The following is a 12690-nucleotide window of genomic DNA, read 5'->3' on the forward strand; positions in this document are numbered from 1 at the left end:
GGGACAACAGGCATGTGCTACCATGGTTAGAATCCTCTAGGGTGGGCTGAGGGAGTGCTTCAGGGGCATTGTGTCTGCCTATAATTCCCCCAGTGAGGGACTGGGGGCATGGCTCAGTGGTAGAGCCCCTGCCTAGAATCCCCCAGTGAGGGGCTGGGGGCGTGGCTCAGTGGTAGAGCCCCTGCCTAGAATCCCCCAGTGAGGGGCTGGGGGTGTGGCTCAGTGGTAGAGCCCCTGCCTAGAATCCCCCAGTGAGGGGCTGGGGGCGTGGCCCAGTGGTAGAGCACCTGCCTAGAATCCCCCAGTGAGGGGCTGGGGTGTGGCTCAGTGGTAGAGCCCCTGCCTAGAATCCCCCAGTGAGGGGCTGGGGGCGTGGCTCAGTGGTAGAGCCCCTGCCTAGAATCTCCCAGTGAGGGGCTGGGGGCGTGGCTCAGTGGTAGAGCCCCTGCCTAGAATCTCCCAGTGAGGGGCTGGGGGCATGGCCCAGTGGTAGAGCCCCTGCCTAGAATCCCCCAGTGAGGGGCTGGGGTGTGGCTCAGTGGTAGAGCCCCTGCCTAGAATCCCCCAGTGAGGGGCTGGGGGCGTGGCTCAGTGGTAGAGCCCCTGCCTAGAATCTCCCAGTGAGGGGCTGGGGGCGTGGCCCAGTGGTAGAGCACCTGCCTAGAATCCCCCAGTGAGGGGCTGGGGTGTGGCTCAGTGGTAGAGCCCCTGCCTAGAATCCCCCAGTGAGGGGCTGGGGGCGTGGCTCAGTGGTAGAGCCCCTGCCTATAATCTCCCAGTGAGGGGCTGGGGGTGTGGCTCAGTGGTAGAGCCCCTGCCTAGAATCTCCCAGTGAGGGGCTGGGGGCATGGCCCAGTGGTAGAGCCCCTGCCTAGAATCCCCCAGTGAGGGGCTGGGGGCGTGGCCCAGTGGTAGAGCACCTGCGTGCTTTCATGCACACACAAGCGTACACGCTGAAACACAGACAGACACACAAAGGCAACAGCCTTCCAGTTGTGGCATTGGGTATCAAGAGGCACCTCGTGACAGAAGCCAGAGCCGCTTGGGCACCTGTCTGGGTGCTCAGAGTAACAGATCTCCTGACTCAACTTCTTGAGTTTAAACCATAACCCACCCCCTTCTGGGTATCCTGGGTCCTTCCTATTTTGCTGATGATTGGTCAAACTGGACTTCCGCTCTTCAGGTCTGCTGGATGGGTGGAGCAGCCTGGAGGGAGGGTCCCCGGAGGAACCTGGCATGTACTCTTGCTGTCACAGAGTTCCATTTCCAGAAGGGCCTGGCTATAACAAAAAGAGGGCGCAGGCTGACTGATCTTTGGCTTCTCCAACCCGGTCCAGGGTTCTGAGGCTGTCTCCCAAGCTTGGCAGAGGCTAGCCACACACTCTATAGAGGGTAGAGGCAAGTGAGTCAGATGGGCTGTAGTGTGACCCGTCTTGGTCAGGGGCTCGCTTGCTGTGTGCGTCTCAAACCTCCCCACACCACGGTCACCCTCCATCACCTGGATGTGTACACCAGCCAAAGAATCCCTTCTCTAGGCCAGAAATGTTAAAGATGTCAGGCCTAACTAAACAGGATGAATCCTGATTGTCGATGGGAGAATGAGGGGGGCGTGCTCATGCATAGTCACGTGACACGACTCCAACCAATAAGGTGAGGAGGTCTGTGCAAAGCTTACTGGAAAAACGGGCTTGTATATTTTGTTAGAGGACAACTGTTTGACGTCACAGTGTTGGCTCTCACTGGGTTCCTCACAGTGTGTAATGAAGCTCACCCAGCCACTTCAGAAAGTATCCTGTATTCTCCTAAAGATGGCGGGGTCAGGAAGGTAGCAAAAGGAAGGTTCTGATGACATCATCACATGATTGCATTAAATGATACTGAACAGCCAGCTCCTAGCAGGTTTTTTGTTTTTGTTTTTGTCAAGTTAAGTCACGCCCCCAGCCCCTCACTGGGAGATTCTAGGCAGGGGCTCTACCACTGAGCCACACCCCCACCTGTTACTGTTAGATTTTAGGCAGGTGCTCTCCTGCTGAGCCACACCCCTATCCTTTTTTTATATCTCTTCATTTTCAGACAGGGCCATACAAAGTTGGCCAGGCTGCTGCTAGATTCCTTTTGTAGCTCAAGCAGGCCTTGAGCTTATGATCCTCCTGTGTATTTGAATGACAGGCCTACACCATCAGGCCCAGCATAAAGCTTTTCTTTTTGGTTTATTCTCTGGACAATTTCATACATACATTGTGTGTGCCGCTGCCATTTTCAACCCCATTATCCCCTCTTACCCTCCTCTTCATACTGAGCCTTCTCTTTTTACAGACACCTTATCCCTCATCAACGCCACCTGCTTCCTCAGGGCCCTTTTTAAATGTTCCTTCCTTCACAGCAGCGGCCGTCAACCTGTGGTTTGTGACCTCATTGCAAGGGGGAAGGGTGTCACACATCAGCCAACCCATATATCAGGTATTTACATTATGATTCATAACAGCAGCAAAACTATAGCTATGAAGTAGCAATGGAATGAACTGTTTGGTTTGGGGGGGTCACCACACCATGAAGTAATTTCATGGTTGGGGGTCACCACACCATGAGGATCTGCATTAAAGAGCTGCAGCGTTAGGAGGGTTGAGAAACATGGGTCGCTGCTTCTCAAGTCGGCTCAAGTAACAACCCGCCCATACTCTTGTCTTCTGGGCCAGAGACTTCCCTGCCAAGAATGCTTTTTAAATGGTTTATCCTATTTTTTAAATTATGTGTACCTGTGTGGGTATGCACATGTAAGTGCTGGTACCTATAGAGGCCAGAAGAGGGCGACAGATCCCCTGGACCCAATGGGAACTGAACTTGGGTCCTCTAGAGGAACAGAATGTGCTCTTAACAACTGAGCCTTCTCTTCAGACCTCCACCCCCGAGCACTCTCATATCCTCACTGTCCCTTAAGACTTGGTTGTAAAATGTCTTCCATAGGCTTGAACACTTGGCCCTTGAACAGAACTCATGGCACTGTTTTGGGAGGTTGAAGCACCTTCAGGGTACAGAGCCTCACTGGGAGCAGTGAGTCACTGTGGGCAGGCCTGGAAGCTTATAATAGCTGGGCTCCCACTTCCTGTTTGTCTTCTGTTTCCTGGTCTTCCAGGATGTGAGAAATATCAGCAATGTTCCTGGTTATGATAGCTGCCCGTGCCTCCTCAACCCCCACCCTCTCTGCACACCTGCTCGCCACAACAGAGTGCTGCCACACTGTGAGTCAAAGCGAACTTCCTCTGGGAAGCTCTCTGTCAGGCATTTTGTCATAGCTCTGAGAAAAGTTAGCTGACACACTTCTCTTCCCCACACCATATTGTATATGGTGACAGAAGTTCCTTTCATGTGTACATATGGGGGCATGTTGTGTGTGCATGAATGCAGCACTCAGGCATGCACACATGCATGCGCACGTGTATATGTTTTCACATGGAGGCCAAAGATTGACATCTGGTTATCCTCCTCCATTTGATTCCTACCCTCCCCTTTTCTGAGACAGAGTCTCTTCTAACCCTGACATTCACTGCTCCCCCTTAAAGTTTTATTTTTTATAATGTGTGTGTGTGTGTGTGTGTATGTGTGTGTACATGCACCTGCGTGTGTGCATATACATGGTTACAGGTTGAAAGATGGCACTGGATCTCCTGGAGCAGGCATTACAAGTGATTATGAACCATTTAATGTGGGTGCTGGGAATCGAACTCTGGTCCTCTGTAAGAGTAGTATGTGCTCCTTACCACTGAGCCACCTCTGAAGCCTCCTGTACTTTTCTTTCCCCCCTTCTTTTTAAATTTAAGTAACTCAGGATCCTGACTCAGTCATGTTTGCACATAGGTGCTTTACCAACGGAGCTGTCTTACCAGGCCTAAAAAGCTACACTCGCCTTAGCCGTACACCGTGAAGGGGTAAAGAAACCGAGCTGCAGAGACTAAGAGGAAATAAATGTAGTGCACCATACAGCTTAAGCCAAGGGTAGAAGCTCCCAGCACCTAAAGGATGGGAAAGGTTAGTTATTCTAAGATTGAGGTCAGCCTAGGCTATACAGTGAGATCCAGGAGATGGGGGTGGGGCTGGGGGCAGGACAGAAGGGGGGACAAGAGACAGAGAGATGGAGAATGGAGAGGAGAGAAGAGATACAGAATGTCAGAATGTGATGGGGGAATCAATGAACGGACATACTTGGACAGAAAGTATGGGGACTTGAACCAGGCTGTTCCCTACCCTACCCTGGCCCTGCCCATGATGTTTTGCATGTGCTTAGGGACCTGGTAATGGATCTGTGATTTTTTTTAAAGATTTATTTATTATATATAAGTATACTGTAGCTGTCTTCAGACACACCAGAAGAGGGCATCAAATCTCATTACAGATGGTTGTGAGCCACCATGTGGTTGCTGGGATTTGAACTTGGGTCCTCTGGAAGATCAGTTAGTGCTCTTAACCACTCCAGCCCTAAATCTGAGATTTAACACTACCTCTGAGGAGGCACTGGAGGGCTAGCCTACATGATGTACGCCTTGCAGAAGTGTGCCCTGGCTACCCTGCACCAGCCTTTCTTAGGAAAGATATGCCTGAGGACTACTGGGTTAAAGAATCAGAATGAAGAAGTTGGATGGGGTATCCCGGGCCTTAGGAGGATGACGCAGAAAAATCCTGAGTTCAGGGCTTCTTTAGGCTACAGAGTGAATTCAAGGTCAACCCCAGGTAACTTAGTAAGGCAGGGTATCAAAATATTAGCTGAAAAAAGCCAGAGGTGTAACTCAGTGGTAGAGCCCCTGCCTAGAATTCCCCAATGAGGGGCTGGGGGCATGGCTCAGTGGTAGAGCCCCTGCCTGGAGTCCTCCAATGAGGGGCTGGGGTGTGGCTCAGTGTTAGAGCACCTGCCTAGAATCCCCCAATGAGGGCCTGGGGGTGTGGCTCAGTGGTAGAGCCCCTGCCTGGAGTCCTCCAATGAGGGGCTGGGGGCGTGGCTCAGTTGTAGAGTGCACTTGCCTTGTATGCAGGAGGCACTGAGTCCAATCATTAGTGCTGCAAAAAAGAGGACACAAGGGAACACATGAAGGTCAGTGGTTTGATCCTGTGCTCTTGAATCTTTCTGAACAGCACACTGCAAGCAGAAAGGCTAGCAGCACTCCTGAATATGCACCTCCTTTGCAACCTGTGCTGGCAAAAACAGAGCTTAGTCCACAGAGATGTAGACTCAAATCTTGGGCTCAGTCCCTGATTTCACGACCTTGAGCAAGTTAATCCCTGAGCCCCAAGTGCCTTCTTTGTAAAAGCTATGTCACTGATATATACACTATACTATATGCTTGGACTTCTAGACTAGATCCCCCTTCCTGCCTAATTCCTAAGAAGATACTGCATATAATCTAATGCCTCCTCCTTTAGGTAGGCCCCCAGGATGCCCTAGCCACAATTCCATTTCCTCTTTCTTTATTCAAAATTCTGCATATATGTTTATAAATGTGTGTGTACATTAGTGCAAGTACCTGCAGAGGTCAGAAGAGGGCATTGGATCTCGTAAAGCTGGAGTTATTGGAGGTTGTGAGCCACCTGGCATTGGTCTGGAGAGGTTCCCAGACCCCCACCCCCCCCCACCCCCAAGGGCAGCAAACAGTCTCAACTGCTGAGCCATCTCTCCAGGCCTGGGCTTCCTTTTTTCTATCCTGCTGGCCCATGTTTCTTGACTTCAGCTTTCCAAACTATGATTGTGTCTTGCCTTCCCTGGACTGGGTGCTTAGCTCTGCAAAGAGAAGGGTATCTCTAGCTCTACATAGGATAGCCTGTGTCTATACTGGGCTCAGCAGCACCCAGGCCCCAACTGAGTGTCTTCTAGTTCTATTCTCTTTCCCATGTTCTACCTGCTCCACTCCAAGGAGACACCTGAGAGACAGAGAGAGAGAGACAGAGAGAGAGAGAGACAGAGAGACAGAGAGAGAAAGACAGAGAGACAGAGAGAGAGAGAGAGAGAGAGAGAGAGAGAGAGAGAGAGAGAGAGAGGAAGTGACTAAGTCTGTTAGGGTGGAGGCAGGGGAGTGCTTGGGGAGGCTTCGGGGTGACGTCACTAATCTTGAGGGCTGAAGTGGAACTGACAGGGTGTAGGGGACATTCCAGGAAGAGATGAATGATGTACAGATGTGAAGAGGGAAGAGAAAGCTGGCAAGTGGCTGTTACTAGTTTATCTACTGGGGGGGGGCAGCTAAAGACAAAGATTCTGCATCCAGATTCCCCAAAAGGTCCTGGATGCCACAGCAGGGACCTGGCCCTGTAGAAGCAGGGTCTGAAACAGTTTCAACAGGCAGTGAGATGTTCCAGGGATTCACCGTTTGGGGCAGGTCAGTGCTAATAGGATCCTGGACCACAGTGGAGGGGAAGAAGAGTCAAGAATTACTACATTCGTGGCTCGCTGCTGTAAATAACGTAATAGCCGCACACCACTAGTCCTCTGGAGACACAGCTGGTTTTTTTATATGCACTGAATGACCTGCTCCCAGCAAGCAGCTCCTTGAAAAAGAGATGAGCCTGACCGTACGATGTCCATTTCACAGAGGGAGGGAGGGAGGGAGGGAGGGAGAGAGGGAGGGAGAGAGAGAGAGACAGAGACAGACAGAGAGAGAGACAGAGACAGAGAGAGAGACAGAGACAGAGAGACAGACAGACAGACAGAGACAGAGAGAGAGAGAGAGAAAGAACAGAGACAGTGACCTGGTGGCTTGGGCCACCGGGGCTGATTCCAACATGAAGCCACGCCTGAGCTCAGAGTGCACAGGAGCAGCAGCCTGTCAGTTCTCAGACAGACCATACTCAGCGGTTTCTAGAGTTAGAGCCTGGAGACAAGGAGGTGACCTTTGACCCCTGAGTCATCCTGCAACTGGATCGGTCACTTGGGCCTCTCTTCGAAGGGAGGAAGGGTACCAATCCTACAAGGGGACAAGGTGTCCCCGTGGTAAGGTAGGCTAGCTAGTATGAGCTTGTCTCTGGGCCTCGATTTGAGACCTTCAGCTTGGACCCTGGGAGCAATATATGAGGGATGCTCGAAAACAAGGCCAGTCCCTTAACCAAGGCACAGGGGACAGACAGAGCCAGCCTTTCTCTGGTCTTTATATATATATATATATATATATATATATATATATATATATATATATATATATATATATGTTCCCCTAAAAGCCCTCTTTTCTCCAGTCTGAGAAGGAAAGGAGGAACCAGGAGGCTGTCAAGGGCTGTTGAGGCCAGAGGTTGGGAATTTGTTACCTCCAGCCTCTGAGTCCTGGGGATTGCCCCCAGAGTGGGCAGAGGGCAAGTGGATATAGGATTAGAAGGCGTTGACAGAGAGGGGCTTTTTGCACTTGGGGGTTGGGGAAGGAAGCATGTTCAGAACCTGAGCTGTTAGCTTTGTTTTCAAATGACCTGTTTAATGATTTACCTGGGGCCATCCAAGGAGCAGGGGCTACTTGGACAAGGGAGGTAAGGATTCCAAACCTCTGGTCCCCCCAGATATGACAGCCCTCAGAGAAGAAAGTAAACACACGCAAAGGCACCTTGCTGGCTTCATCTTCCGAACAATAGCCTTGATCAAGCTACCTTAGAAGTCAGGTCCCTAAGGCAAGAACTTTTAACAGGCCCTCCCCCCTGAGCCCAACAGGCAGGAGACAAGACAGCAAGGGAGGGGAAGAAGGGAGGGGGGTGTGTTTGCTGTTAATTTAACTTAATCTTGACCTGTAATGTATTCATTCATTCCTTTGGCAAGAAGGTAAGAGCGTCTTTGCTTTAACCCCCCCCCCCCAAGCCAGACCATAATGAACAAGGGGTTTCAGTTGATAGTAGCTTGATCCAATTCCTACTCCATAAGGGGAAATGGGAAATTAAAGGAAAAGGTAGCCTAACCGTAATCCAACAAGAGTTTATGAAGTCAAACACTCATCTAGCAATGGTAAAAATCTAAGATTAAAAAAATATTTTTTTCCTTTTTTTTTCTTACCTCCCAAGGCCTTCCACTATTCCCCCCTCCACTCCCCCCACCCGCAACATCCAAGCCTAGGCTCCTGGCAGATCCATAAACACGCCTGCTCCTCCCCTTCCATGGTTCAAAATCCCCCCTCCCTCCCACTTCGTTGGACCCCCAAAGAAAAAAGAAATCAGCGACCCTGGCCCTGCTGCCCCTCCCCCGCTGCACCCCCTTTCCCGTTGCAGGCACCTGGAGATAAACATCTACTAATGATTTTATGATTTTTCTGTTCTGGGGTAGAAGGAGCTCAGCGCCATCCCTCCCCGCTTGCCAATGGCTACAGGGGGGCCGGCCCAACCGGGAGGAGGGTGGTGAAGGTGGTGGATGGAGGGGGGATGGGGCGTGTTTAGTTTGTAAATTTCCTCCTTCGGGTCCCCACACCTGTTTTTCATTCATTCATTCGTTCATTCATTCATTCACGGATGCATCTCAGAGGCCATTGAGGTAGGTTACTCGGGATCTCAGAGAAGGGACTGAGATGGGGAGGGGAGTGTTGGGTGTTGGTGGCAGCAGTTGGAGGCGCAGTGGGGTGGGGGCTTCTGGGTGTAGGGGACCCCCAGCTAGAGAGCACAGGGGTGGCTTTGTCCGATGCAGGAGAATGGCAGAGATTAGGGGGGATGAAGTTGTTTTGCACTGCGTTCCCCCGGGGTGCGCCTCTTTGTCTGTCCCGGGGCGGGTACCATGAGCCCCCCCACCCCCACGAACCCCCGTCAGCCATCCCTTCGCCTCATACCCTCTTTCTCTCACCTGGTCTTGGAAGACAGGAAGGCAAGTTTGATGAGGCCGTAGGTGAAGAGCGGGATACTCTCCTTGGCGACGCTGGCAACTTGCAGCCGGTGTTCCAGAATGTGCAGTTCCATCGTCCGCCCAGGGCTTCTCCACGGCGGATCATCCGCGGTGGCCCGAGTTGGGGGGGGGGGGACGGGGACGAGCCGCGGCCCCCGCCCCCTGCGTGCCCCAAACCGTGGGGCAACTGGCCCAGGGAAGGGGGCCCGGAGCTCGATGCCGGGCTGATTCGTACTCGATCCAGAAAAAGGAAGCTTGGCAAGTTGCAAAAAAAGGAGGCCTGGGGAGGACCTGCGGGGTGCAGCAAGCAACCGGGTGGACAAGCAAACAGCGCCCGGCGAAGCGCGGCGCCCGGCGCAGCAGCAGCTGGTGTTCGCTGTAACAAACAACTTGCCACTCAAACGCCGGGCCCGTGCTGCGCAGGCGCCAGCCGCGAGGCCACGCAATGCCAATCGGGATTTGTAGTCCACGTGCGCGCTATTACGCAGCCCTACCCCCCGGACTACTCCAGCTTGCTGATGTCAAGCCAGGGGGGCTGGGCTGCTGCGCCACGGTGCACTGGGAATGCAAGATTTCGGGGTTCCCCAGGGACACAGAGGAACCCCGTGGGACATATAGGGAATTTGGAGCCGACTTAAGCTTAGATGCATGCTCTGTCATCGCTCAGACTCAGGGTTAGGTGCTTTCTTTGGGGGTGTCAAACGAGAACCCCTTTCCTCTACAAACAACTCCGGCGTTGGAAAAGGCCTGAGCCTGCCAGAGGAGAGATTTAGAGGGATCGGTGATTGTCGTCCAGGGAAGCCAAAGCAAAAGAAGGGTTGGGTTAGATAGAGAAGGGTGACGGGTTCCTTGGGAAAGGGTGCTGAGGGCTGAATGGGAGCACACAGGCAGGGGGGAGGGGGAGCTCAGAGGGAGAGCTGCGCGGCCTTCCAGGCAGAAGGAACACCGTGTCCAAACGCAGGGAAGCGTGAAAGCCCCCACGGTACTGTGTTTGGCTTTGTTGCTGCGGAAAATGTGAGGGAGGATAGAGATAAGGCAGGCACGGGAACCAGGACCCGGGTCTCCCGGATCATGGGTGCAAAGCTGCTGAAGTAACTGTGGATGTGGGAGGGAGTGTGTGTGGAGGGGCTGGGGGGAGCGGGAGGGGGTTGCGGGGGTGGGGTGGAGAGAGGACCTGAATCTGAATGAGAGTTATCCTTAGTGTTTCTCACCCCAGGCTTGAGTGCTGTATGGGGACCTGTTCAGCAAATATTCTGCCCGCCCCTCCCGTCCCGCTCCCTTTCATGGCTGACTAGGTTTTGAAATCGTCTAGGTTAAAGTTACTGACTAGCGCTTTTGCCCTTTGGCAGAGTGCTTCGGAAAGGTGGTGGGTCAAGTCTACCTGGAGAACAGGGAACTCTTTTGGGGAAACAATCCTGCCTGTCTCGGAGTCTCAGCTCCTTTCTCTCAGATGGGGGCTTCTTGTGCAGCCTCATACCCACAAAAGGGCGTGAGACCCAGACTCTTGAGTATGTCTTTTAACCTGGACATCCTTCTATTGCTTTAGTTTCGCTGAAGATTAGGCCTTCGAGATGGCTCAGTGGGTAAAGACACTCGCTGCCAACTTTGAGGACCTGAGTTCGATCTTCTGGACCTTGGAAGGAGAAAACCGAATCCTGCAGGTTGTCCTCTGATTTGTACATGCACACGCGCGCACACACATGATTTAAATAAATAATTGATTGCTCTATTTTGTTTTGAGACAGAGCCTCATTTATTTCATGTTATTCTTCAGGTCTGTCTATAGTTGAGGATAACCTTGAACTTCTGATCTTCTCCCCCCCCCACCCCGTCATCTTGTGCCTGTACTGTGCCACATCTGGTTTATGCGGTGATGGGGATGGAACCCAGGGCTTTGAACATACTAGACAGACACTCTTAACATTGAAGTACTCCCAACCTTCTTTTTCTTTACTTTTAACTAAAAACTTAATAGAAAAAAAAACTCTATAATTTTGTGTATATGTGTTTTGCTTGTAAGTGTGTATGTGTGTCACAAGCATGCTTGGTGCCCAGGGAGTTCAGAAGACAGTGTGGAACTGAAATTGTTACAGATGGCTGTGAGCTGTTCTGTGAAGGTATTGGATCCTATGAATCTGGAACTACAGGTGGTCATGGGTCCCTTGATGTGGCTGCTGAGAACTGAACTCAGGTCTTCTCTTAGCCACCAAGGCATTCTCCAGCCCTTATTTTTGTTTTCTGAACATTTGGAGACTGCATTTCTTGTAGCCCAGGTTAGACCTGAACTCTTGCTTTTCCTGCTCCTATCTCCCAAGTTCTTGGATTGAGGGTGTGTCTCTACCACACCTGAGAGACCACACAGAAACTATGTTTCAAGATGGGGGTTTGGCCCGTGGTAAAGTGCTTGCTCAGCACTGTAAATAAATAAAAGAAAATACTGGGCACAAACTTCAGCTACAGAGTGAGGATCTGACTTTAAAACCCAAAACTAAAGTCATGAAATGAATAAATTAAAAGGCTTGTCTGTTTCACCTTCTCTAAAAATATTGGTTCCATAAGCAATTATTTTGGGGGCTGGTGAGATGGCACAGCAGGTAAAGGTGCTGCCAAGCTTGATGATCTGAGTCGAAGCTCCATGACCCACTTGGTGCAGAGATAACTGACTCCCTGAAGTTGTCTGATTGCCTCTGTCTTAGTCGGGATTTCCATTGCTGTGAACAGACACCATGACCAAGGCAACTCTTATAAGGACAACATTTAATCGGGGCTGCTTTACAGGTTCAGAGGTTTGGTCCAGTATCACCAAGTCCAGGCAGACATGGTGTAGGAGAAGCTGAGAGTTCTACATCTTCATCTGAAGGTTGCTAGGAGAAGACTGGCTTCCAGGCAGCTAGGAGGAGGGTCTTAAAGTCTACACTCACAGTGACACACCTACTCCAACAAGGCCACACCTCCTAATAGTCTAATAGTATCACTCCCTGGGCCAAGCATATTCAAAGCACCACAACTTCCATATGTGTACACACACACACGCACACACACACACACACGCACACACTTGCTCTTTTTCAGTAAGCATAATTTAAAAGGCAATACTTTTGGCTGTTCTCTGCTGTATTCTCATTGTTAGCAGCAGCAGCACGGAAGGTCACTCAATCAACATCTAGGGAAAACATACATATACATGCCTTCGTAATGAACTCTACAGCTCTAGGAGCCCCAGATAATAATGTGTCCAGGAGGCCAGCTTGATGGCACATACTTATAATCCCAACATTGGGAGGCAGAGAGGATGAGGAGTTTAAGGTTCATCCTCAGCTACACAAAGGAGTTCGAGGCTGGTGATATGTCTCAGAAGTTAAGAGCACCGGCTGCTCTTTCAGAGGAACTGGGTTTTAAGCACCTGTACAAAAGCTCACAACTATTTGTAGCTCCAGCTCCAGATCTGGCGTCATCACACAGAACATACGTGCAGGCAGAACATCGATGCACATAAAATAAAAATAAGTCATTAAAAGTAATTTTAAGAAGGAGCTCGAGGATAGCCTGGGCTAGCTTGGGCTACATTGTGAACCACCCCTTTCCCTCCCCTGAAATGCATTCAGGACCCTGAAGGGCAACAGAAGCTGTGGTTTGAGTGAGGGTTAGGGTACCTGGGTATCAGCCAGTCAGAGGTGCACATGACAAACAGGAATTGTGCCCACAGGCATAGCATCGCAGAACAACTGATGGGGGATGAGACAAAACAAACAAGGCTCCAATCAGGATTTGGCTGGTTCTCTGACTTTTGTTCCCAGTGGGCCAAATCAGTATTTTCCAGTCTGCAGGCTGTGACCTGCCAGTGGATGGTGAAATCAATTTTGCAGGAC

General features: G+C 51.1%; 1 protein-coding gene across 2 annotated transcripts in view; it reads right to left on the reverse strand.

Moving 5' to 3' along the window:
- CASTOR2 (cytosolic arginine sensor for mTORC1 subunit 2) overlaps positions 1-9185 on the reverse strand; it is a 53429-nt gene extending 44244 nt beyond the window's left edge. For both annotated transcript variants that reach the window (XR_013975617.1, XM_080941164.1), the window contains exon 1: positions 8783-9185. Coding sequence is in view for 1 of the 2 variants with exons in the window: in XM_080941164.1 (XP_080797290.1) it covers positions 8783-8895 (113 nt within the window). In the remaining variant the exon portion in view is untranslated. The remainder of the gene's footprint in view (positions 1-8782) is intronic.
- Between the last annotated feature and the right edge of the window lie 3505 nt (positions 9186-12690).

The sequence above is a fragment of the Micromys minutus genome (genome assembly GCF_963924665.1).
Source record: "Micromys minutus genome assembly, chromosome: 29".
NCBI classification, from domain to species: Eukaryota; Metazoa; Chordata; class Mammalia; order Rodentia; family Muridae; genus Micromys; species Micromys minutus.